The sequence below is a fragment of the Paramormyrops kingsleyae genome, chromosome 16, assembly GCF_048594095.1.
Source record: "Paramormyrops kingsleyae isolate MSU_618 chromosome 16, PKINGS_0.4, whole genome shotgun sequence".
Classification (NCBI taxonomy): Eukaryota; Metazoa; Chordata; class Actinopteri; order Osteoglossiformes; family Mormyridae; genus Paramormyrops; species Paramormyrops kingsleyae.
The window spans coordinates 7,419,734-7,441,592 of NC_132812.1; the positions used below are offsets into that span (position 1 = coordinate 7,419,734).

The 21,859-nt window shown below is 43.4% G+C and overlaps 1 protein-coding gene across 9 annotated transcripts in view; it reads left to right on the plus strand.

The window, feature by feature from the left end:
- Nucleotides 1-21,859, plus strand: part of LOC111846094 (low-density lipoprotein receptor-related protein 1B) — a 342,141-nt gene that overhangs the window by 248,665 nt on the left and 71,617 nt on the right. For all 9 annotated transcript variants that reach the window (XR_011983157.1, XM_072700926.1, XM_072700933.1 and 6 more), the window contains 8 exons: nt 548-670; nt 5,164-5,283; nt 6,379-6,507; nt 9,342-9,464; nt 10,469-10,609; nt 11,299-11,486; nt 18,661-18,844; nt 19,452-19,537. Coding sequence is in view for 8 of the 9 variants with exons in the window: in XM_072700926.1 (XP_072557027.1) it covers nt 548-670; nt 5,164-5,283; nt 6,379-6,507; nt 9,342-9,464; nt 10,469-10,609; nt 11,299-11,486; nt 18,661-18,844; nt 19,452-19,537 (1,094 nt within the window). In the remaining variant the exon portion in view is untranslated. The remainder of the gene's footprint in view (nt 1-547; nt 671-5,163; nt 5,284-6,378; nt 6,508-9,341; nt 9,465-10,468; nt 10,610-11,298; nt 11,487-18,660; nt 18,845-19,451; nt 19,538-21,859) is intronic.

The following is a 21,859-nucleotide window of genomic DNA, read 5'->3' on the forward strand; positions in this document are numbered from 1 at the left end:
CTGAGTGCCCCAATCTAAGGGAACTTTGCTAAGTGTCCCAGTCCAAGGGAAGTTTGCTGAGTGCCCCAATCTAAGGGAACTTTGCTAAGTGTCCCAATCCAAAGAAGGTTTTTGAGGGCCCCAATCCAAGGGAACTTTAGATGTACTGTCTGTCTCCCAAGCAATGCGAATGCTGGTCCAGCAGAGTATTTATGTCCCAGAGAGGGGATTGACGGATCAGCAGAAAGGCTGAGTCCCACTAATTCCCCGTCTGTGGTGGCAGATGTGTCCACTTGACTAAGCTTCTGTTCCTTGCCGAGAGGAGGCCATCGTGGGGGCCGTGATGGCTCCAGTGTGTTGAGATGGTGGTATTAAGACCCCATGTGTTTGCGGGGTGTTTGAGAGGAGGGGAGATGGCTCTATTTGATTGTCAAAGCGGTGTGTACCCAAGTTGTCCGGCTCTTCCTAGCTGCATTCCTTTCTGCTAAGGGTCTCCCGTTTCCAAAGATTAGCCCCTCTCAGTGTGTCCGCCCAAATCTCAGCGTGCTCTCCTTGTGTCTCCCTACAGTTTCCCGGGAACAGCAGTGCGACGACGGCCACTTCGCCTGTCCCAGCGGAAACTGCATCTCCAGCGTGTGGCTGTGCGATGGGCAGAGGGACTGTGAGGATGGAGCTGATGAGTTCCAGTGTGGTAAGAAGCCAGCTGGGGGCAAGGGGTTGGAAGTGCTTTTTATTTCCCTCAGAGCTCCTGGAATTGACCAGCATCTTCTAAAGTGTTTAACTCCTAATTTCTCATGTGGGGAGAAAAATTAGGATGGATGGCCTTGCCTGTCACTATTACAGCCGAGTCTTCTCAACCCAAAACTAGTCACGAGCTAGGAGTCTTCTAGGAGATTCTCAGTAAAGCCTGGTATGTAGGATATGCTCTTGATATAAAGATAAACACAGATTCTCCTGGTCCTTTTCCATCTGCACGTACATCCATTTGGGATTCTCACTGGAATGCTATACCTACAGTCTGGCTGTACGTACTTTTCAGTTTCTTAATTTTTTTTTTAATACAAAATAACCTCCAAACTAGGTCAACAGGTAGTTGTATGCAGTGCTTAATTTGCCAGAGCTCATAAAGACCATGAAGACGTCATACACACAAATTGGCCTTTAACAACGATAATTCGGTATTAATTACTTAAACACGTAACAATGCAGTATTTTCTGTCGACACCTGTTAGTTATATCAAACCTTTCATCTACATTGCACATCTACCATTAGCATCCACACATACTGCTTCTCTCCTCTCTGTCTCTGCTTGTTCTAATCGAGGTCTTCTGGTTCATTTTTGCTCTGCTTGAGGTTTGATTTTGTTGCTTTGCCAAATATCATATCACTTTGTCTTTTTTTAGTGACCAAAAAGTGGATTTTTCTGAGCGCGAGTGCTGAGGTTTTCCCCTTCAGATAAGCGACGTGTGCTGGGGACACATAGTGATTAAGGCAAATGTCAAATAAAATCATACAACACAAACGATTTTATAAATATACATTTGTTTAGTTCGATTTACATCCGAAGTTTAACTCAAACTCATTTTAAGTTTAATTATATAGAGTGCAGGGTTTGAGGAGGCTGTGAGAGGTGCCAGAGGTCCGGGGCTGACCTCCTGCACAGAATTATGCACCGGTTGTACGCTGTTCTCGATCCAGCAATTTTCAATGTTTTTCTCAGGATGCTGTAAAGCCAGGTCTGAGGGCTGGCTCTTTTTTTTCTGAAGCAACATGGGCCTTATTTGCAAGTGGGAATTTTACTGTAGGTTAATTACAGAGTATAATATCAGAGTATGAATTATACTATCAGAGTATGACGGAGCATGCCCCTCCCTGGGGTGCTGTTAGGAGTTCTGTTATGCGTTAACTTTCTGTGAATAGCAGAATGATAGTCATAATCATAACTGTGATGTAAATGGGAAGACAAAAGGAAGAACCTAGAACTGATTTAAGGAGAGTGAGACGTTGAATAATAAAAGCGACACTTGAATATTAATTTCAGTATAGGCTGCGTTATTCATCAGAAGTTAATGACTACATCAGGCCCTCCCTTGCTGCCATTATGCATCAGCAACAATGGCCAGATATAGAGGCTTATGAATGTGGCCATTCAGAGCTTGAATGGAATACCTTTACCATTTTCAAGCAGGATCATGCAGTTTCATTAGATTTTTGGAACGCATTCTTTCCAAAGGACAAATTTGTATGAGGTCTTCGATACCTCAGAGTTAATTATCATATAAAAAAGTCTCTTGTTATTAGGAAATAACTGGCAATGAATAAAAATGTGAAAAAGATTCCGTGTGGAAATGTCATGCACTCTTCTAGACCCGGAAGAAAATGTCAAAACTGATTGTGCGATATACGATCCCCTATTACGATACCCGGGCCTCGTAATTCCTCCCTCGATTTGAAATGCGTACCGCAGAAGAACAGCATTCCAGGGGAGGCATTGTTAAATCATCTGCGTGGCAAATTAGACTTGGCTGTCAGACGGGTTTGATTTGAATGACTGAGAATAAACAGCTTTCCTGGGATCATTTACAAAAGAAATTTGACAGAAAATAGCAGTTTGTGTGCCTCTGAAAAGAAGCCATTTTCATACTAATTGGTTCCCTTGCATTATTTAGGTGGTATCCGTTTTCTCTGAGGATGGGCTGAGTGACACGTGTCTCTTCCCCCTCTTCCTTCCTCTTCCTTCCATCTTCTTCCTTTCTATTCTCTCCTCCTCCCACTTCCCCCTCACTTGCTCTCTCCCCGTCTTCCTCTCTCTTCTACCTTCTTTCCCTACCTCCTTCTTCCTATCTTCTCCTCTCATGTCTTTTCTTTTTTTCCTCCCTGTCCCCTTCTCTTCCTCTCTCTTCTTCCCCCTACCTTTTTTCTCTTCCTCCTCCTTCCCCTTTCTTCCTCTCTCCTCCTCTTATCACTCTTCCTCTTTTTTCTCCCTCTTCATGCTTCTTCTTCCCTGGTCCTCCTCCTTCCTCCTCCTCCTTTCCGACATGTTAAAGGTTCCTTCCTTCAGATCAGAAGCCTTATAAGGGAGGGAATAGCTTCGCAGATTCTGTCATTGTCGGCTGTCAGTGACGGGGGAGCAATGAGATTTGAAATTAATGGGGGCTGTTTTCAGGCTTTGGGGTATCGCTGCTGCTTGTGTGCAATTTAAGCAATAATGAGTAGTGAGTTTACCGGACCCTAGGAGAATCTGCAGACTCTCACATGAGCCGACATAGCAAAGAAAGAGGGCCGGGCCGGTCCAAGGTGCTGTGTGGCCCAAATGAAATAACATTGCTTATAGACTTAGACTTGACTTAACCTATGTCCTTGTGGGGGAAATGTGTTTGGTCCAGCAGCAGGTACACAGATATAAAGAGGACAAAAAAACAATTGCAGTAAGGAAAGAGCATACATGAAAATGCATGAAATAATATAAATAGGTAGTAAAGAAAATAATATTAACAGTTAAGAGCAGGTATATACAATTGCAACATTATTTGTAGTGCAAAAATAGTGAATAGTATATGACAATGTAAATGTTATATTGTATGTCCAATTGTATTTAGTGGGCATTAAGAATGTTACAGAGTGGATCAGATTTATCTGTACATATTGCAGGAGTGAAACAGAATCTGTGCAAAAACAGTGCAGGCAGTCTATTGTACTGACCTCGGTGCGTCCTGCTTCCTGAACCCCCAGCTTGGCTTTGCTGACGTGTCGTTCTGAGACTCACTCGGTCTCGTCCTTGGCCATAGGGTGGTTAACGGACCGCTGTGGCCAGGTCCAGGAACAAAAGTGCAGTGTCATCGGCAGTATCATTGGGAAGTTCTAAGAAAAAAGAAAATACCCGCAGGCATTGTTTTTGCCTATGCTTGGAGGGTCCTCCGCAGAACAGCCACATCTCTGCCTGACCCATGAGCAAGGCCCATAACCACCTGAAAGATGCTCTCAGGGCGCCGGATTAATGACTCTCCTTTTACTCTGACGCCAAGCTTTGCTGTCACCTGTATGAGCCAAAACAGTATGACCACCCCTGGTGAGGGGAATAATGTTAACTATCTTGGAAAAATGATGCTTGTCTGGGATATATGAGACGGTAAGTTAACATTCAGTACTTGTAGTCAACATGTTGAATGCAGAAGAAATATACAGGGATAATGTTCTGAGTGAGGCTGCCCTGTCTGGTACAGTCCAACAGAAGGGCTATTGTGGCACAAATAGCAGATAATTTTGATGATGTGTACTGTGTCACAACACACAGTGCATCAAGCCCGGCTGCGTGTAGGGCTGCGTAGCCAGAGGCCAGTCAGATGTCCATGCTCACCCATGGAAATGGACCTTGGAGCAATGTAGGAAGGTCGCCTGGTTCGAATGAATCCCATTTTCTGTTGCATCATGTGAATGGCCGGGTATGTGTTGGACCATCAAACGCAGTATGCAGCAGCGCTCGATTCCTAGTGTGCCGTGGCTCAGTACTCCCGTAGCCATCATTAAAACTGTCTACAATTTCTGTAGCGCTTTTGTTGGTTTGTACCACACAGGACTGCGTCTCAGTACGTACTCACCACACCTGACAGTGAGCACCCAAGCCTTACTGTTTAGAAGATGGTCTGACCCAGTCATCTGGCCATAATGCTAATTACCATCACTCAGATCTTCACCCCTTGTGGTGATAATATTTTGGTTCAACGGTATACATGTGTGTGCCTGCCTGTGTCTTAATATCAGGCAGCATGATGGAATATGTGAAAATGAACACTTCACAGTGTACCTGTACTCATACTAATGGCCAATAAAGCTTCTTTTTATTTCATTTATTTGTTCTTGGATTGTCAGTAGAGTGTCAGCAGGAGTGGGAAAGGCTTTGCTCATTTGTGTATTGTTTGTTTGTGTATTTTTAAAAATAATAGTAGCAGGAATAAATATATAGAATAAACCACCTGACTGGCAAGCTAATGGGTCACTTTTCATGAATACATTTTCAGACAATCAGCATTGATTTGCACACACTAATGGAAGGTTTTCATTATGTTTTATGGCAAATAAAGCTTAGTTTTATTTCATTACTTGGTCCTTGGCTTGTCAGTGGTAGTCAAAAAGAGTTTGCTCAAGATGGACTCACCTCTCATTAAAGCTCAGTTCTTTCATAGATTCCTCCTGCTCGTGGAATCAGTTTGCGTGCTCCAAAGATAAGTGCATCGCCAGGCAGTGGCTCTGCGATGGCGACGACGACTGTGGCAATGGCCTGGACGAGAGCGTGGACATCTGCGGTGAGGACGCCGTGGATCCAGCAGCGTCAGACACGTTCTTCACACACTAGCGCTTTTGGGGATGGCGCGTTGGGTGTCTTTGTGGTTATGACAGCATGACTATTTATGCTCCTGCCTCGGCCATCGGGATGAAACACATTAAACGCATCAAAAAGGCAGAATAATTCATTAAATGGCTTCCCAATGAATGGGGACATTGCCGAGGAAGATTTATGGCTGGTCGTTTTCTGGTGACAAATTGACGGGAACGTTTCCTACATTAAAGGTTGGGCTCCAGTAGATCATTAACGGAGGTATTATCTGGTCATGTAGGAACAAACACATTAAGGTTTGAGACAGTCCAGCTTGCTCTGAAAATGATGTGCAGTAATTTGCCTAATTGCGAGAAGCATTTTTCATGCTGTCTGCTGTGGGTGGAATATTTCAGCTGTTTGTTTGTGTATTGTAAAAATAATAATAGGAATAAATATATAGAGTAAAACCCTACACTGACAGGCCAGTGGCTCACTTTTTATGAATACGTTTTCGGACAATCAGTATTGATTTGTCCAGACTAATGGAAGGTTTCCATTAAGTCTTATTACGATTTAAGAATTGTGCTGATTCATATAGAATGCAAACACTCCCACACAGTTGGGCAGCTTTTGACTTCTCACGCTGTCATTCGAGGAAGCTCCCACCTTCTGTCTCTGTTTACACAGCAGACTTCTAAAAAGGAAGATGTGTGTTTATATTTTGAGGCCCAATTTGCAGATCTGGCTCCTGAGCGAGGTGGCGTCCCCATGTGCTGCTATGAATGACTCCCACACATCCCCGTTACTGCTAGCATCGTGCTTTTTTTGTCCCCATGAGATTCTGTGAATGACTCTCATGCAACCCTCGTGCTTTGGGTCCTTGTTAGCCCAAGTCGGTGACTTCAACGTATCTGTCGACATGCTTTTTGGTCCCCGTGAGCCACCATGTCCTCTTGAGCTGCTGTCAATGACTCTCATTTGTCGCTCATGGTACTTTTTGGCCCTTGTGAGCCGCCGTGAACAATCCCACACATCCCTCGTTGTGCTTTTCGGTCTCTCAGCATGTTTCTGTGTTTTCCAGGTTCTGCCACCTGCGGCCCTGGCTTGTTCAGCTGCCCCGGGTCCTATGCCTGTGTGCCGCAGCGCTGGCTCTGCGACGGGGAGCGCGATTGTCCGGATGGCAGCGACGAGCTCTCCCCAGCCAGCTGCGGTAACGCCCCCCACCCCCACCACTCATACGAGCCTGTGCTGTCAGGCTCCCGTTGTCAGAGCCAAAATGAATTCTGGCTCAGCAGACATTAGTATGCTGAACAACCCGTTTTTCACAGCAAATGCACAAAAAGAACTTCTTACTGAAAACGATCCATCTAACCAACCACTTATTGTGATCCGGGCCATGGCGGGTGGGGATAGGGAAAGGAGGGGGTTTGGCTGGAGCCTGTTCAAGGCAGTATATGGGACGGGTCTGGGGCACACCCCGGTCGGGGCAAATACAGCATATACAATCAGACACTATGGCCACTTTAGGGACACTAACGGCCTGTAACTTTACTTTGAACATAAGAAATTTACAAACGAGAGGGGGCTATTCGGCCCATCGAACTCATTTGGGGCAATCCCTGGGGAACTGGGGAAATCTCTGCGGCAAATGGAGAATTTCAACCAAAGCAGAGCTAGGGCTGGACGATACCATATCGCGATTATATGCCGCATGTGCGATAATCACCGGGGTTTTATATAATAGGCGTAAACATTTATCTGGACGTCAGCTTTTCAATTGCTATATGGACATTTACTTACGCCCACAGTTTAGTAAGAAGATTAGCAGTACGCCTAAAATATTAATCAGAGGCATATTGTGACATGTAAAAGTTAATAATTTGTATAAATTCGGCATATCCTTATGTTTATTAAATTTGGTTAGCGGAGCATACCACATGCTACTGTTTTGGTAAATCATGGAAGCGATAAGCACTGAAGTGGTGGTGGAGAAAGGGACAGCTCAGCAGCCACAGTATCTTTTGAAAGAGGAGACATTGTGGATAAACGAGGTAAGAAGTGGTGGTGTGGCGGTGTGGTGGTGCTCATGGACGTCGTTAGGTCTGATCTGTCAGGGCTACAGCCCAGTGTATTTTAACTCTAGCCCTGAGTATTTTTGCCCTGATGTCAATCTTCCTATTTAAAAAAAAAAGTCAAGCCCCAGGTAAACTCGACTTAACTCGAATTAACTTATCTTTTCGATAGCGAGAAACTCCACTGTTGGTACTTTTTGCAGTTGAAAGTCCAACATGTTTATTAAACATTAGGATACACCGAATTTACACAGATTGCTAAGATTTGGACATCACAATATGCCTCTCATTAATATTTTAATCTTATTAATATTAATACTGAATCCTCTTGTCACGTGCGTGCAGGCAGGCGAGCGGGGAAGCAGGCGAGTAGAGCCGGTAATACGCACAAACGGGGTTTATTAAGGGATCCGGGCAGACATCGAACATCAAACATGACAATCCAATGACAGAACTGGGGAATACTGACTGAGACCAAATACTCGACAGGTTGAACTGAACAAGCAACAGGTGATCCCAATCAGGAAGTAACACGAGGTAACGAGGTGGGCGTGGCACACATGAGGATCGGACGAGCCGGGCGTGACACCTGTAGTATATGTGTGTCCGGAACGGTTTCCTCTAGCTGATTCCTGTATAGGAGTGGGGAAAAATATATCGATCTTATGATTAATAGTGATCCAAATTTTGACAAATCGATATTGATTCACAAAATCCCAAGATCGACCTAATTAATTAATTTTTTCCCCCCATTTTTGCTGAATTTTATTTTTATCATATAGGTGGTGACACTTTCTCTCTCACCTGTTGGAGGGTTGCAGTAGTATTGCACCTCTCCCATCTTCTTGAGACATTGTCAGTAATGGTAATGGAGTACTCCAAGCATGGTAATGCAAGCAAGTCAAGTCAAGTAGGGTTTTATTCTCACTAATGTTATATAAAAGCAAAATAAATAATATGAAATAAAAACAAACAACATAAAGAGAACATGGATATTATTGGATGTGACCACCTATCAGTAATGAGAATTTTGTTAATTATTCGTTTTTTCAAACATCGTGGGTAACACTGAAGCAACTGAAAGTTGCTAAAAGTCTGCAGGTATAATTTATTTGTTTCTGGGGAGGTACAAGAAGTACAGATAAAAAGTTATGGATGAAATATTTTTGTATTTCCACGGCTTAGTACCAGAAAAATAATCAAACTTGTTACTATATATTGTTTTCCCTTATCTTATTTTCATCATGTAATGGTAACTTAAACAATTATGTTAAAGTTAGTGTTGTGCATGTTGTTGTTTCTACAGTGGATCAGGTTTTATTGCACATTAGTTAGTGATTGTGTCTTAAGTATAGATTGATTAAAGCTGAAGTGGAATCCAGTCGGACAGTTGTAAATCGAAATCAAATCGAAAATTTGTGGTCAGCTTATTAAATATCACTCCAAATATGGAAAGCTGCTATATAGTATATAGTATATATAGTGTTCTGTAGTATATGTGTGTGGGAAACTGTGATGTGTAGCTGATTCCTGTAGTATATGTGTGTAGGGAGCTGTGTCCTGTAGCTGATTCCTGTAGTATATATGTGTGGAAAGCTGTGTCATGTAGCTGATTTCTGTATCATACTGTATGTGTCTGCAAAGCTGTGTCCTGTAGCTGATTCCTGTAGTATATATGTGTGGAAAGCTGTGTCATGTAGCTGATTTCTGTATCATACTGTATGTGTCTGCAAAGCTGTGTCCTGTAGCTTATTCCTGTAGTATATATGTGTGGAAAGCTGTGTCATGTAGCTGATTTCTGTATCATACTGTATGTGTCTGCAAAACTGTGTCCTGTAGCTGATTCCTGCAATATATGTGTCTGTGAATTTGTGTCCTGTAGCTGATACCGTATAATGACTCTCTAGTAGCAGCACGGTCGAGGTGCCAGAAAGGTTACGTGCCTAATGACGGTTCTGCACCTCACCCGCAGCTCCCAACAACACGTGTGACGAGAACACCTTCCTGTGCCGAAACAAGGCCTGCATTCCCAAGCGCTTTGTTTGTGACCATGACGACGACTGCGGTGATGGGTCCGACGAGTCCCCTGAATGCGGCAAGTAGTTCTCTGTCCTCAGTGTTGCCTTCTATGCCATTTACTCACCAGCAATGGTGCTGTTTACCACCACTCAAACCAAGCATTTGTATGGGGCCTCCGCAGACAGTCACTACCCTATATATTAAAGAAGTGCACTCCTTATTTAAGAGATGCTGAAGCAGCATGTTCTGCTAACCAGCTAGACAGCTACAATCTTCTTGTCAGCATGACTCACTAGCTACTTATATAGTTTTTGAAACATCTTGAGGGGGCAATGTGTGGGGGGGGGGGGTGGATGGGGGACAAAAAATCAAACCATCCCTTGCTCAACAGAAGTACGATTCTGCATTTCCACCTTCCGGTACCTTCCAAAGATCAGTACTGGACTGTACCCAGTCCCCATGCCACCTTGACACCTACACCTGCTGATCGCTCAGATCTCAGTTATTAAGCGGCGTAAGGCATCCTGGGGGAATGCACTCGAACATTCCAATTTGGCTCAGAAACTTAATTCATGTTTTATCTCTGCAAGGGGGCTCAAAATTAATTTCATGCTCCAACTGGACGTAAAACTTTAGCAGAATAGCAGAGCGCTAGGTAGCAGCCTGCTAATGCCACACACCCTGTTAAATGCCCATCAGGGGCCTACATTTTCTCCACAAGCACAGATGAAATGACACATTGTTACATTAGCAGAGCTTCATAGGGCTCCAGCTGATCCTGCTGGCTTTCCAGCCAGAGCTTGAGGCGGTTCGACTCCGCAGGGTGGCACTGCGCTTAAGAAATGCAGCAAACCAAAGAGTTTACAGATTACAGCCGAGAGAAGAAGCTGGGTGTGTATTCGATGAGGTCGTTAACCTGCTTTACCTCAGTGAACAACCAACTTGTAACCAAGTAAATGTTCAAAAGAGTCAAATGTTCAGCGGTAAGCCATAGAATCATCTGCTGAACAGCTATGGTTGGTGCTTCGTCCCTCTCCAGCCGCCGTAACGGTATGTGCGCCCGCCCTGTGCCCCATGCAGCTTACCGCTCCTGTGGGGAGGAGGAGTTTCGCTGCGCCGATGGGCGGTGCCTTCTCAGTGCCCAGTGGGAGTGTGACGGCCAGCCCGACTGTGTAGATGGCTCCGACGAGCTGCCCCGGAATCCCAAGTGTTCTGCGGCAGGTGAGGCTCCGCCCACAGCATGGACACAGTGACTGACAGTGGTCCACCTCCTTACATGCCTGCTGGGTAGTTTAGAGTGAGGATGATGCGGCAGGTCGTGCTTCTGACACCCTCTTACTGCTTGTCTCCTCTCTCTATCTCCCTCACTGTCTCTCTCTCACTATGTCCCTTGCTCTATCTCTCTGTCCCCCTCTCTATCTCTTTCACTATTTGCTTTATGCACTCTCTCTCTCTCTATCTTTCCCTATTTCATTTGCTATCTTTTCCCCCTCATCCATAAACTATTTTTTTCTCTGTATTTGTAGACTTGTAGGCTTGTTTCTAGAAACGTTACCAGAAAATGAGCATGTATTGCAAAGTAAACCAATATTAAACATACATTGAACTGAATTTACACAGTGAATCAGTCTCAGCAATATCAAAAATTCATCATGTGGATGTGCTTCTGTCTGAGTGGGAGTGCTGTGGAATCCTGCACACAGCAGATAATGTGAATGAGAGAAGGCTCTTGTTTGGAGGCCTTTTCTCAGTCAGGATTGACTTCAGTTCCCTCACACATCCACAGATTCCACACTGCCCCCCCCCCCCAATCATTTCCCTATGTCTTCATGGCCATGTTGCTGCCCCTTATCCTTGACGTCCGAATATACTGTAACAGCCCCCCCAACCCATGCTCCATGTGTCCCCAGAGAGCCTCTGCAATGGCTCGTTCTTCATGTGCGCCAACGGCCGCTGCGTCGCCGCTGCGGGCCTCTGTGATGGGAGGGATGACTGTGGCGACCGCTCGGACGAGCGAGACTGCCGCGTCAATGAGTGCCTGAACCGGCGCATCAGCGGCTGCTCCCAGGACTGCCAAGACCTCCCGGTCGGATACAAGGTTTGAGCCAAGGTCCTTCCGGCAGATCGCTGACTAGCACAACTTCACGCGAGCTTTCGGAAGTGAGCTGTGGGGTTTTTCCACAAGACTGTAGATGGTTTCTGGGATGCATATGTGCACAGCTTGGGGCAGTTAATACTCACTATAATATCCAGCCTACTCAGGATCTGTATAATGCCCCCACCCGCCCAAAAAAAGAATGATTTTTTTTGTCTGGTCTGATTCTTCAAACAACACATTCTTAAAGCATTGCAGTGGGAACTTTTAGATCAGTACAGTCAATGAAGTGGATTAAATGTGGGTCAAATTAATAAGAGATGTTCATTCTGGTTAAAGTATAGGATTCTTAGGCACAAATGTTGATGCTATGTTGTTTCAAGGGTTCCAACCTCAATGATATAATGCCTAAATATTTAGTGATTTTCACAATAAATGTTTACATTAGTGTACTTAAATGTATTTAAAGTCAAGCAGGCTTTTTACAGACTGATTCACAAGGAGTTTGTGGTAGATTGGTATTACTAGAGCCTAGTGGGCAAGTCCATGTTTCCCTGTCAGTGAAGAGCAGCGTACAGAGCGAGTGTGAGGCAAAGGGGTTTCAGAGCACCTCGGCTTCCTAAAGGACTGAATATAGAATAATATGCAGCCTAAAATTAGGTGACAGTGTTGATATGAAGGGCGTGGGTATGAACAAAGTGTCAAGTGTAAAACAGCTGCCCAGGGTAGCAGCATTAATAGTCTTGGAGTTAGTAGGGTGATTTTATGAAGCTAGTCTGCTGAAAAGACCATTTTTGTGGGCACTGCATCAGCTGGGACCTGCTCTGGTGCAGTCTGTCGTTTGTAATGATCGGTCGGCCCTTTGGCCAGACGAGTCACACATCAGTGACCTCTGGGAGAAACTGCTAATTCCAGCTAAAATGAATCGCATGCAGAAGTGTCAGGCCTAAACCACGGCATGTGTCATTCCAGTGAATATGAGTCTATAGAAATTATAATCTTTGGCTCTGACTAAAAATCAAATGAGTTTGGCTCAGTACTGCTGTTTTATTTGAATAAATGATAAACATCACTATTTAGAATACAGGGTGAGTCTATAGAAGCTGTTGGAACACAGATGTAGGAATTATTTAGACTAAAAAAGGACAAGAAATGCTGAAAGTTGAATTATATTAATAAATATATTCCATGTTTCAATTATTCACTGCTCTGAATCCTTGTAGAAAAGAACAATGACACCAGAGCAGCATCCTGTTCACCACAAATCGACTCTCTGGATCATGGAGAATATATATGATTTTAACACCGGTCTACCTCCACCACAGACGCTTTACTATGTAAGGTGATAACTCAAAAACCGTTTGACAGATCTTTTTCAGACTTTGCACAGGCATTGTATGGCACTAAAACGGATTACATGGCACTAAAACTGATTACATTTGAAGCAGTGCCCCATGGTAATGGCAAAAAAGGGGCAGATTTGACACTTGATCCGGTTGGGGCGATAATTCTAAAAGCATTTGATGGATCTTTTTCAGACTTTTCAGAGGAATTGGATGCCAACCTGTAAATGACTAAAATTTGAGATAGATTTCTACAAAATTGAAGTATGCTGTTGTGTGGCAGCAAAGGGAAGGGTGAAAGCAGACGTCATTTGACTTTGTGAATGTGATAAGTCAAAAAGTATTTCACGAATCTTATTAATGCTTCACAAAACCATTATATAGATGAAGATCTACACCTGGTTTCATTTTCAGACAAATTGCCCCAAACATGAAGCAGCAGCCCTGTGTGGCATCAAAGGAAACGGCAGCTGCAGAAGACACTTGGTCTTGTGAATATAGTACCTCTGAGATTATTGTACTGATCTTTTTCAAACATTACAAATGAATTGTAAGAGTGACAAACTGGAAGAGATCAAATTTTGGGACTGATAGCCCCAAAACTGAAATAGTGCTACATAGTGATAGCAGGATACAAAAGGGGCTATTTTCAGATGTTTGATCCTGCTATTGCCATAACTGAAAAGTATTTGCCAGTGCTTTCTCAGCCTTTGCAGACATTTGAAGGTTGAACATCTGGACCTGATCACATTTTTAGACAAAATGTACCAAAATTGAAGCAGCATAATGACAGCAAAGAGGAGGCCAACTCAGACACTTGATCTTATCAGCATGGTAACTAAAAAAATCTTTGGCCGATCTTTGTCAAATTTTGCAGTTATATTGTATAGGTGAAGACCTGCAACTTAGAAAATCCACACCAAAATCAAAGCAGTGTCACTTAGTGACAGCAAAGAGAAGAATGAAATGATTAGAGGTTTATCCTTGTGATCAGGATCTGTTATCATTTACTCAGTTTCCTCTTTGCTGGATCTAATTATCACTTCGTAAAAACAGTATATGGATGAAAATCTACACCTAAAAATATAAAGCTGATCAGATCCAAAACTGTAACCGCAATGACAGAGGTAGTGAACCTGGAACTGCAAACAGAGGGCAGTGAAACTGGAACTGCAAACAGAGGGCAGTGAAATTGGAACTGCAAACAGAGGGCAGCCGAGAGTGAAAATGGAGCCTGTAGCTGCCATCTTGTGAGCACAGCCATCTTTCATCTAAACGTATTTCATGAATCTTTTTGCAGACTAGTAATTTTAAAACTGTAAGGTGCGACATGATTTTCTGAATATTCCGTATGAAGTAGATTTTTGATACCTAGACTCTCCATTCATCAGATTCTTTCTGAAGCAGTTCGGTAGCCTGCTGGTGACGTATATCATGGGGAACTTAATTATGTCACTTTTATTTTTTGTAGAGGTGGGGGGAATGTATACTGTACAGTAAGCTTATAGTAATATATATTTTTAAACTGTGGCGTTTTTATTTGGTGAAATCATTTATTTATGCTCCTGGGTCACCAGATAAATGGCTTTACTGTGCACTCAGACCCCAAGCTTCTCTCTCATCTGTATATGTGTGTGTGTGGGTTTTGTAATACATGTTTTTCATTGTGTGCGCCGAATGTCGCCACAATGTGATAAAAATCTGTTATTTTGACCTTGTGAGGAGCATTTTTTCAGTACCCACCAGGGGAAACCCGATTTTATAAAAAATCTGTGACTGGGGGAAAAAAAAAAGCCAAAGGTCTTGTATTTTGTTTGGTTGCTTGGGGTTAAGGTTAGCCCTGGGTGGGGGTTATTATTCTTGGGATTAGGGATTTCCCATGGAAATGAATAATGGACACAAAGTAAATACAAGTGCGTGTGTGTTTGTGTGTGTAAAAAAAATATATATATATATAGAGCGTCTCCCTCTCACCAGCCACCTCCTCCAGCTCTGCCAGGGGAATGCCAAGGCCAGCCAATAGATATAATCTCCCCAGCCCCAGTTGGACATGCTCGAAACACCTCCCCAAGGAGGTTTTCAGGAGACATTCTACATAAATACCCGAACTACTCCATTTGGCTCCTTTTGATGCAAAGGAGCTAGTGGGTCTACTTTGTGCTCCTCCTGAATGTCTGAACTCCTCGCCCTGTCTCTATGGCTGAGCCCAGACACGCTGTGAAGGAAATTGTACCACTTGTAGCTGTGATCTCATTCTTTCGGTCACTACCCAGAGCTTATGACCATAGATGTGGGTAGAAACGTAGATCGACTGGTAAAGTGATAGCTGTGCCTTCCAGCTTAGTTCTCTCTTTACCACTACAGAACAGTACATCTGCATAACTGCTGACACTGCCCTGCTCCGCTTGTCGAGCTCCTGCTCCTTTCTTCCTTCACTCGTGAACAACACCCTGAGATACTTGCCGCTTGAAGCAGTAATCCATCCCCCACCAGAAGAGGGCAATCCACCCTTTTCCACTCGAGATCCATGGCCTCAGACTTCGAGGTCCTGATCCTCATCCCAGCCGGTTCACACTCAGCTGCAAACCACCCTAGTGAATGTTGCGGGTCCCAGCCCAATTAAGCCCACAGGTCTACATCATCTGCAAAAAGCAATGACGCAATCCTAAGACCACCTAACTGGATCCCCTCCGCACCTTGGCTACGCCTAGAAATTTTGCCCAAAATGGTTATGAACAAAATCAGTGACAAAGGGCAACCCTGGTGAAGTTCAACACCCATCCAGTCTGACTCACTGGCATCAATGCGACCCAAACTGTGGCTCCAGTTATACAGGGACCTGAGGTGAATGGTGTGATCTCCCTGATACTGTCCCATTTATTAAATATTGGGACTACCACCCCAGTCTGCTAAATCAAAGGCACTATCCCGAACCTCCATGCAAAAGAGGCGCATCAACCAGCCTTTCAGGAACCCTCACAGTCTTACCACTGAAGAGTCTACTTCAGTGACCTCAACTCTAGTGAGTCCTCCTCTGAGTCATCCAGCTCTACTTCCTCTATGGAAGGTATGGCCGTGGGATGCAGGGTACTGCTTCCCTCTCCTGAGCTTCCTGACGGTTTGCCAGAATCTTTTCAACGCCAACCAAAAGTCATTTTCCATGTTTTCACCAAACTTCTCCCACATCCGAGTTTTTGCTTCAATAGCTGCCAAAGGCGCATTCCGCTTGGCCTGCCAGCACCTCACTATGCATTTGGGTGTACCAGGTCTATCTGGCATTTTCCCCTGCCATCTGATCCAAGTTGCTACTAGGTGATGATTAATCGGCAGTGTCCAAAACATGCAGCCACAGATCTAGCGATACGATGCCAAAATCAATAATTGAGCTTCAGCCTATGGGTGGACCCATGTTATTCTTTCAGGCTATTCATCTATGCATGGCCAGGCCCCATGGGTAGAGGCCCAGCCACCAGGTGCCCCAATCCAAGCAGAGTCACATGGTCCTTATTTTTACTTTCTATGGGGATCTTGGGGCGCTTTTCCACAGCACCATGTATCATAGTTTTGGTACTCAAAATTTCATACTTTACCTTTAGCATTTATTTCCAGTCAGATACCAGGACCAAAAGTACCAAACCACCTGGGTACTTTTTTGGTAATTTCTGGCGACTTGCAAACATGTTTATTGTCGATTGCTTATTCAAAAAACTGCCTCACAAGCGCAAAATACAGCCACCATCCTGAAAAAGCATAGTTACAAACTCAGAAAATAATGATAAACTAAAGTAACAGTAATGGATGCACAAACAAATGGAGAGATCCAAAGTGCCCATTGCAAACCACACTTTGGCTGCGCACTAAGCACTAACATCATAGCTCCACCACGACAAGATCAATGGAGGATACACACACACAGAAACACGTTTGTGTTGATATCTTTGTGGGGACCATCCATTAATTTCTATGGGCATAACCCTAATCCCAACAATGACAACCTTAACCCCTACCCAGCCCTAACCTTAACCATAAGTGACCAAACAAAATCCAAGAATTTTGACATTTTTAGTTTTTTGATTGAAGTCACAAATTTTACAAAATTGAGTTTTCCATTGTGGGGAGCGAAAAATTGACCTACAGTACGTCAAAATAACAGGTTTCTATCACATTGTATCCCCACAATGTAATATATACATGACCACACACACAGACACACAAAATGGTTTTCCAGATTTCCAGATAGCACTACTTAATGGAAGCGCCCTTAAAATTACCAAAAGAATTGAATTTGTCATTGTATCAATGGAAATTCATTTTATTATGCAGTTAAAAGCATAATCTGACTGAATTGAACCACAGCGCCGATCATTTCATGGAAGTTGCTTTTGACAGCATATACGTTGATTTTCCCTTTGAACCCAGAATAAATGCAGCCCATAGACCCATTGACACCGTGCTTCACAGGACGTCTATAGAAGATTCTTGTACACTTTGTCGAAAAGGACAATAGACAAAAGCTTATTGCCGAATAATGCTCAGATTCCATGTTTTTTGAGCCTGTCTGGACACTGTGCTTCTCTGCGAGACTACAGTGTATATCTGGGTACCATTTTAGTGGCTGCATTTGAAGGTAAAATGCGTCACAATGGTGTGACAAGGCTGTCCCATTTCAAACACTCCTTCGAATGCGGCCTAGAAAAGCTTCCTTCTTTTCCCGTTCCGCAAAGATTGCACCCGATGCATCCTTTGTAGCCAAACCTATCCCAAGATTCATTTGCAGATTTTTAGAAGGATGCAATCTATGAAGTCTATGCCAGCCACATCCTTTAAAGAATGCAGCCCTTGAATTTGGACACAGCTTATGAGAGCTTTATACATAGGTTTTGCTTAGGCAAGAAAGATTTGCATCAGAAATTTTAGACCCACCTGGAAGCCCGGCTTCTCTGCATGGTGATTGGGAGATGTCACAGCATGGTGTCGGCGCTGTTTGTAGTATTTACTGATTCTGTCGCACGTGGGGGAACAGGATTATGTGGTTGCAATGTGGTGTCTGTCTATCAGATTTTAATTATTTAAATTTGTTGGCATCATGTAATGTGTAAAGTTAATGTGTTCAAATTGATTTTAATATTTCGTTATAAATATAAATCTGTCCCAGGTCATAATCAATAAATTGTTTATAAATAATAACATGAATGACATTTTCAGACATGGACATCAAAACATACACCAAAGAATACAAGTAACCACCAAATAGTGAAGAAAGATTCTTTGAATTGTCATGTAATGGAATGTGCAGTGAATGAATGTTACTTATAAATAATACTTTCAGACATATGTCTGGGCTCACAGAATTCAGGTAAAAACACATTTTTTAACTTTTACATTCCAGTTATCCATCCATCCAGTAAATTGTACTTAACTTTCACATTTACAAGTGATCCATCCACTACATCTATAAATTGTACAAGTTGGTGAGTGTGGGACAAGTACGGCTTAAGGCTGACTTATACTAATGCGTAGAATCTACTGTATGTCATAACCTACATGTTTACTGATGGCGTAGATTCTACGCAGAAGTATAAAATGACAGGGCTTCCCACAGAGTATGATGCTGTCATTTCCAACAGCAGCAAATCATGTTTCATATGGGAACATCCCAGCTACAGATGCAGATACAGGGGCAGAAACCCTGGGCCACACGTGAAAACAGATCCCGTCGGACAGCGCAATTGGCAGTTCTTCGCATAAATCGAGGCAATTTGCTTCCTTTTTCCCTGCCTTGCGATGGCCACGATCCAAACTCATGCATGTCATTTGTTTGTCTGTGTATCCAGTGTAAATGTTGGCCAGGATTCCGCCTGAAGGATGATGGGAAAACCTGTGTTGACATTGATGAATGCTCATCCAGCCTGCCCTGTAGCCAGCTCTGTATCAACATGTATGGATCGTACAAGTGTCTGTGTGCAGACGGCTACGAAGCCCCAGCCAACAGTCCCAATAGCTGCAAATCCCTCTCAGGTATGGCTCGCCTACTTCCTTGTTTTCTTTGCTGCAAAGACACGGCATCCTTCCCTTTTCTTCGCCTGTCCTTGGTGCCTCGCAGTTTGTCCTTCTGTTGCATGGAACGAATTGACGCAAGCTGTCATCTGAGGTTTTGGATCACGGCTCCTGATTGGCTGAGAGTGAGGTTCGGCCTGTATCCTAGATGTCTAGCTGGAAGGCAGCTCGCAGAACTGAACATCTGTGTGCTGGTACCAAGCCGGTACAGAGAAGATGAAGAATGAAAAATAAACAAAAACAAGCAGGAGGTTCTGCCTGTGCATGGCTGCCTCATGCAGCTCCAAAGGTCTCCCATGACAGGAAGCTGATAAGAGATTAGCATCTCATAGGGAAACAGAACTAATGAGTCTGGAATGCAGGACAAATGTGTGTATCCTTGTGTCAGCAGGTGCTGGCTGATTTTGTTCCCATAATGCAATCAGTCAGCTTGCATTAACCCAGCTTAAAAGCCTGTTTAACTTTGATTCCGGGCCCCTCAAACAGTACAGAACATCGTATTGGTGATCAATGTTTTGTGTAGTGATGCTTTCCCGGGTGTTAATCGACTTCTGCTTTGTTTCTCCAGCCGAGGAACCCTTTCTGATACTGGCTGACCATCACGAGATCAGGAAAATAAGTATCGACGGCTCCAATTACACCCTCCTGAAGCAGGTAAGGATGAATTTGTGGGGATGCGATTAGAGCTTGGCGTCCGGCCGTGTTTCATGGCTGTTTGTTTGGCTGTGAGATGAATGGACTGTTCATGGGCTCAGCATTCGATGTTCTAGAGGCGGCTGCAGAAATAAAGTTTGAATATATTTGGCTGTCTGCTCAACTTTACTCAGTAACAGACCTGCTCATGCCCTCCGTGATGAAGATCATTGTGGAGACATCCAGAAAGGAGGCTCATAAAAAGTTACCAATTTTGATTTAATTTCCATCAGTTTCAGTCTTCTGAATTAAATCATCTAAGGGAGCTTAAAGACACTAGAAAACGTTAGTGAATGTTATGCGAAGGCTCTGGCTTCCATGATGCTCTGTGGTCTGTTAGCAAATGCATCCTCTGTTTAATTAGTGCCGGTCTCTCTTGGTGCAATTTTCCATTGATATGACCAGTAACTTTTTGCACTTTTATTGGTTTATCTCTTATACTAAAACGCTGCATTGCCTTGATAATATAGACTACTTTGCATGTAATTATTGCAAGAAAAAACATTGCATTCTTTTGTGAATTATAGCTCAAAATTCTTTTGCATTGTTTTCTTTTATATTCTTTTTGTTGATTACTCAAAGTTCTTAGAATTTTATGTTTACCTTGCCTTTATATGGTTTTTAGGTAGTGTTTTAAAGTATTTAGACTATTGCACATTTTTGCAGTACTTTTGGTTGTTTTGACTGTTATAAGTCTGCATTCTACACATATTTGTAACCATAAACCTGCAGTATTAGCTGCAGCAATAGTGAAGTCTTTTGGGTTGACTGTTATCCAGCTTTGCACATGTGCTTATAGTCATTTTGATCTATTCCACTGGGTTGATTTGCTCCTGGTCTTTCCAATTCATTGGATGACACTTGCGGGCTTCACTTTTCAAACCATATCATGAATCCCCAATGGGATTCAGATTGAGACTGACTGGTGACTCGCTCACATTCATGTTATTCTCTTGAAATATAACTTTCCTTCCAAGGTTCATTTTTTTTAATCAGACCTGTATAAATTCTTTTGCAGTATTTTGCTCTGCTTTTCTCCTTCTATCTCTCCCTTAATTCTGACCATCCCTGGTGCCGAAAAACTGTGGGTATCAGCACTTTTAGGTTGACACTGCACATAGTGATTTGAATCATGGCCAGAGATCTGTCTTCATCTCATCTGTGCCTTTTGTGTAGACCCCAAGCATACGTTGAGGTGGTTTCTGAGTAGTAGTTTTACTTCTTGCCAGCCTCCCTTACAGTCTAGCTTGAGATAATTGACTTGTGTAGGATTTCCCTGCTGAGTACTCTTTGTCATACGTCACAAGATTGCTTCTCTGGAGTTTTGGAGGACGTTGACCTGGGTGGTGTGATACAGCATTCGCATTTTAGGTACTGATGCAGTGCTAGTTACTAGAATGTCCATTCAGGAACACTGTTTCACAAACCAGTCCTCGGCAAACCCCGGACAGTCCACATTTTTGCTTCCTCTCAGCTACCAGCGTGCCTATACCAGGTATTCGGTGTTCCTGATTGGCTGGGAGCTGGGAGGGAGCAAAAACGTGGACTGTCCAGGGTTCCTTGAGGACTGGGTTGGGAAACACTGCAGGGACAGGTCTGCTGTTACTGGGGCCCCACTCAAAAAAATCACTTACTGTATATAGCGAATAGAGTCAGAAGATGGTAGCTAGCTAGCTGGTTAGCAGAACATGCTGCTTCATCTCCTAAAAATGAGGAACACATTTGCTTATTATTGAGTAGTGACTGTCTGAGACAGGGGGCTCCAAACCTTGGGGGCACCATGCAGATACATGGCTCAAGTGGTGGTAAACCCTGCTGCTGTGTCAGATGACTTTGAAATTTCCGTTTTGCATTTGTATGTATTTGTATAACTTTTCTCCTCTAATATTTGTTAGCCCTTATTCTTACACATTTCCTTTCTGGTTTCAGTGCCTGACCACTGATCCCTAAACAAAGATGGGTTTTTAGTCCCGAAAATATGACTGGCCCTTCAGCAGTGCGCAGATTGGGCCCAATGCTATGCTTTTATCTTTATTAAGTTTTTTATTTTTTGGTTATTTTTACCTACCAGAGCACACCGGCTGAATACTTGCACAATCAACCTGAATATGCTTCTGTTTTGTTTTAATAGTCTTCTCACTTTTTCCATTCCTTTTTTTAGCTTTAGCTGAAGAATGGTATGTTAGGTTTAGCTGAAGAATGGTATGTTAATTTTAAATACCAGACCCTAACTGAGAGCATAATAGCTGCCGGACGGGTCACACAACTGGACTGCCATGTTAA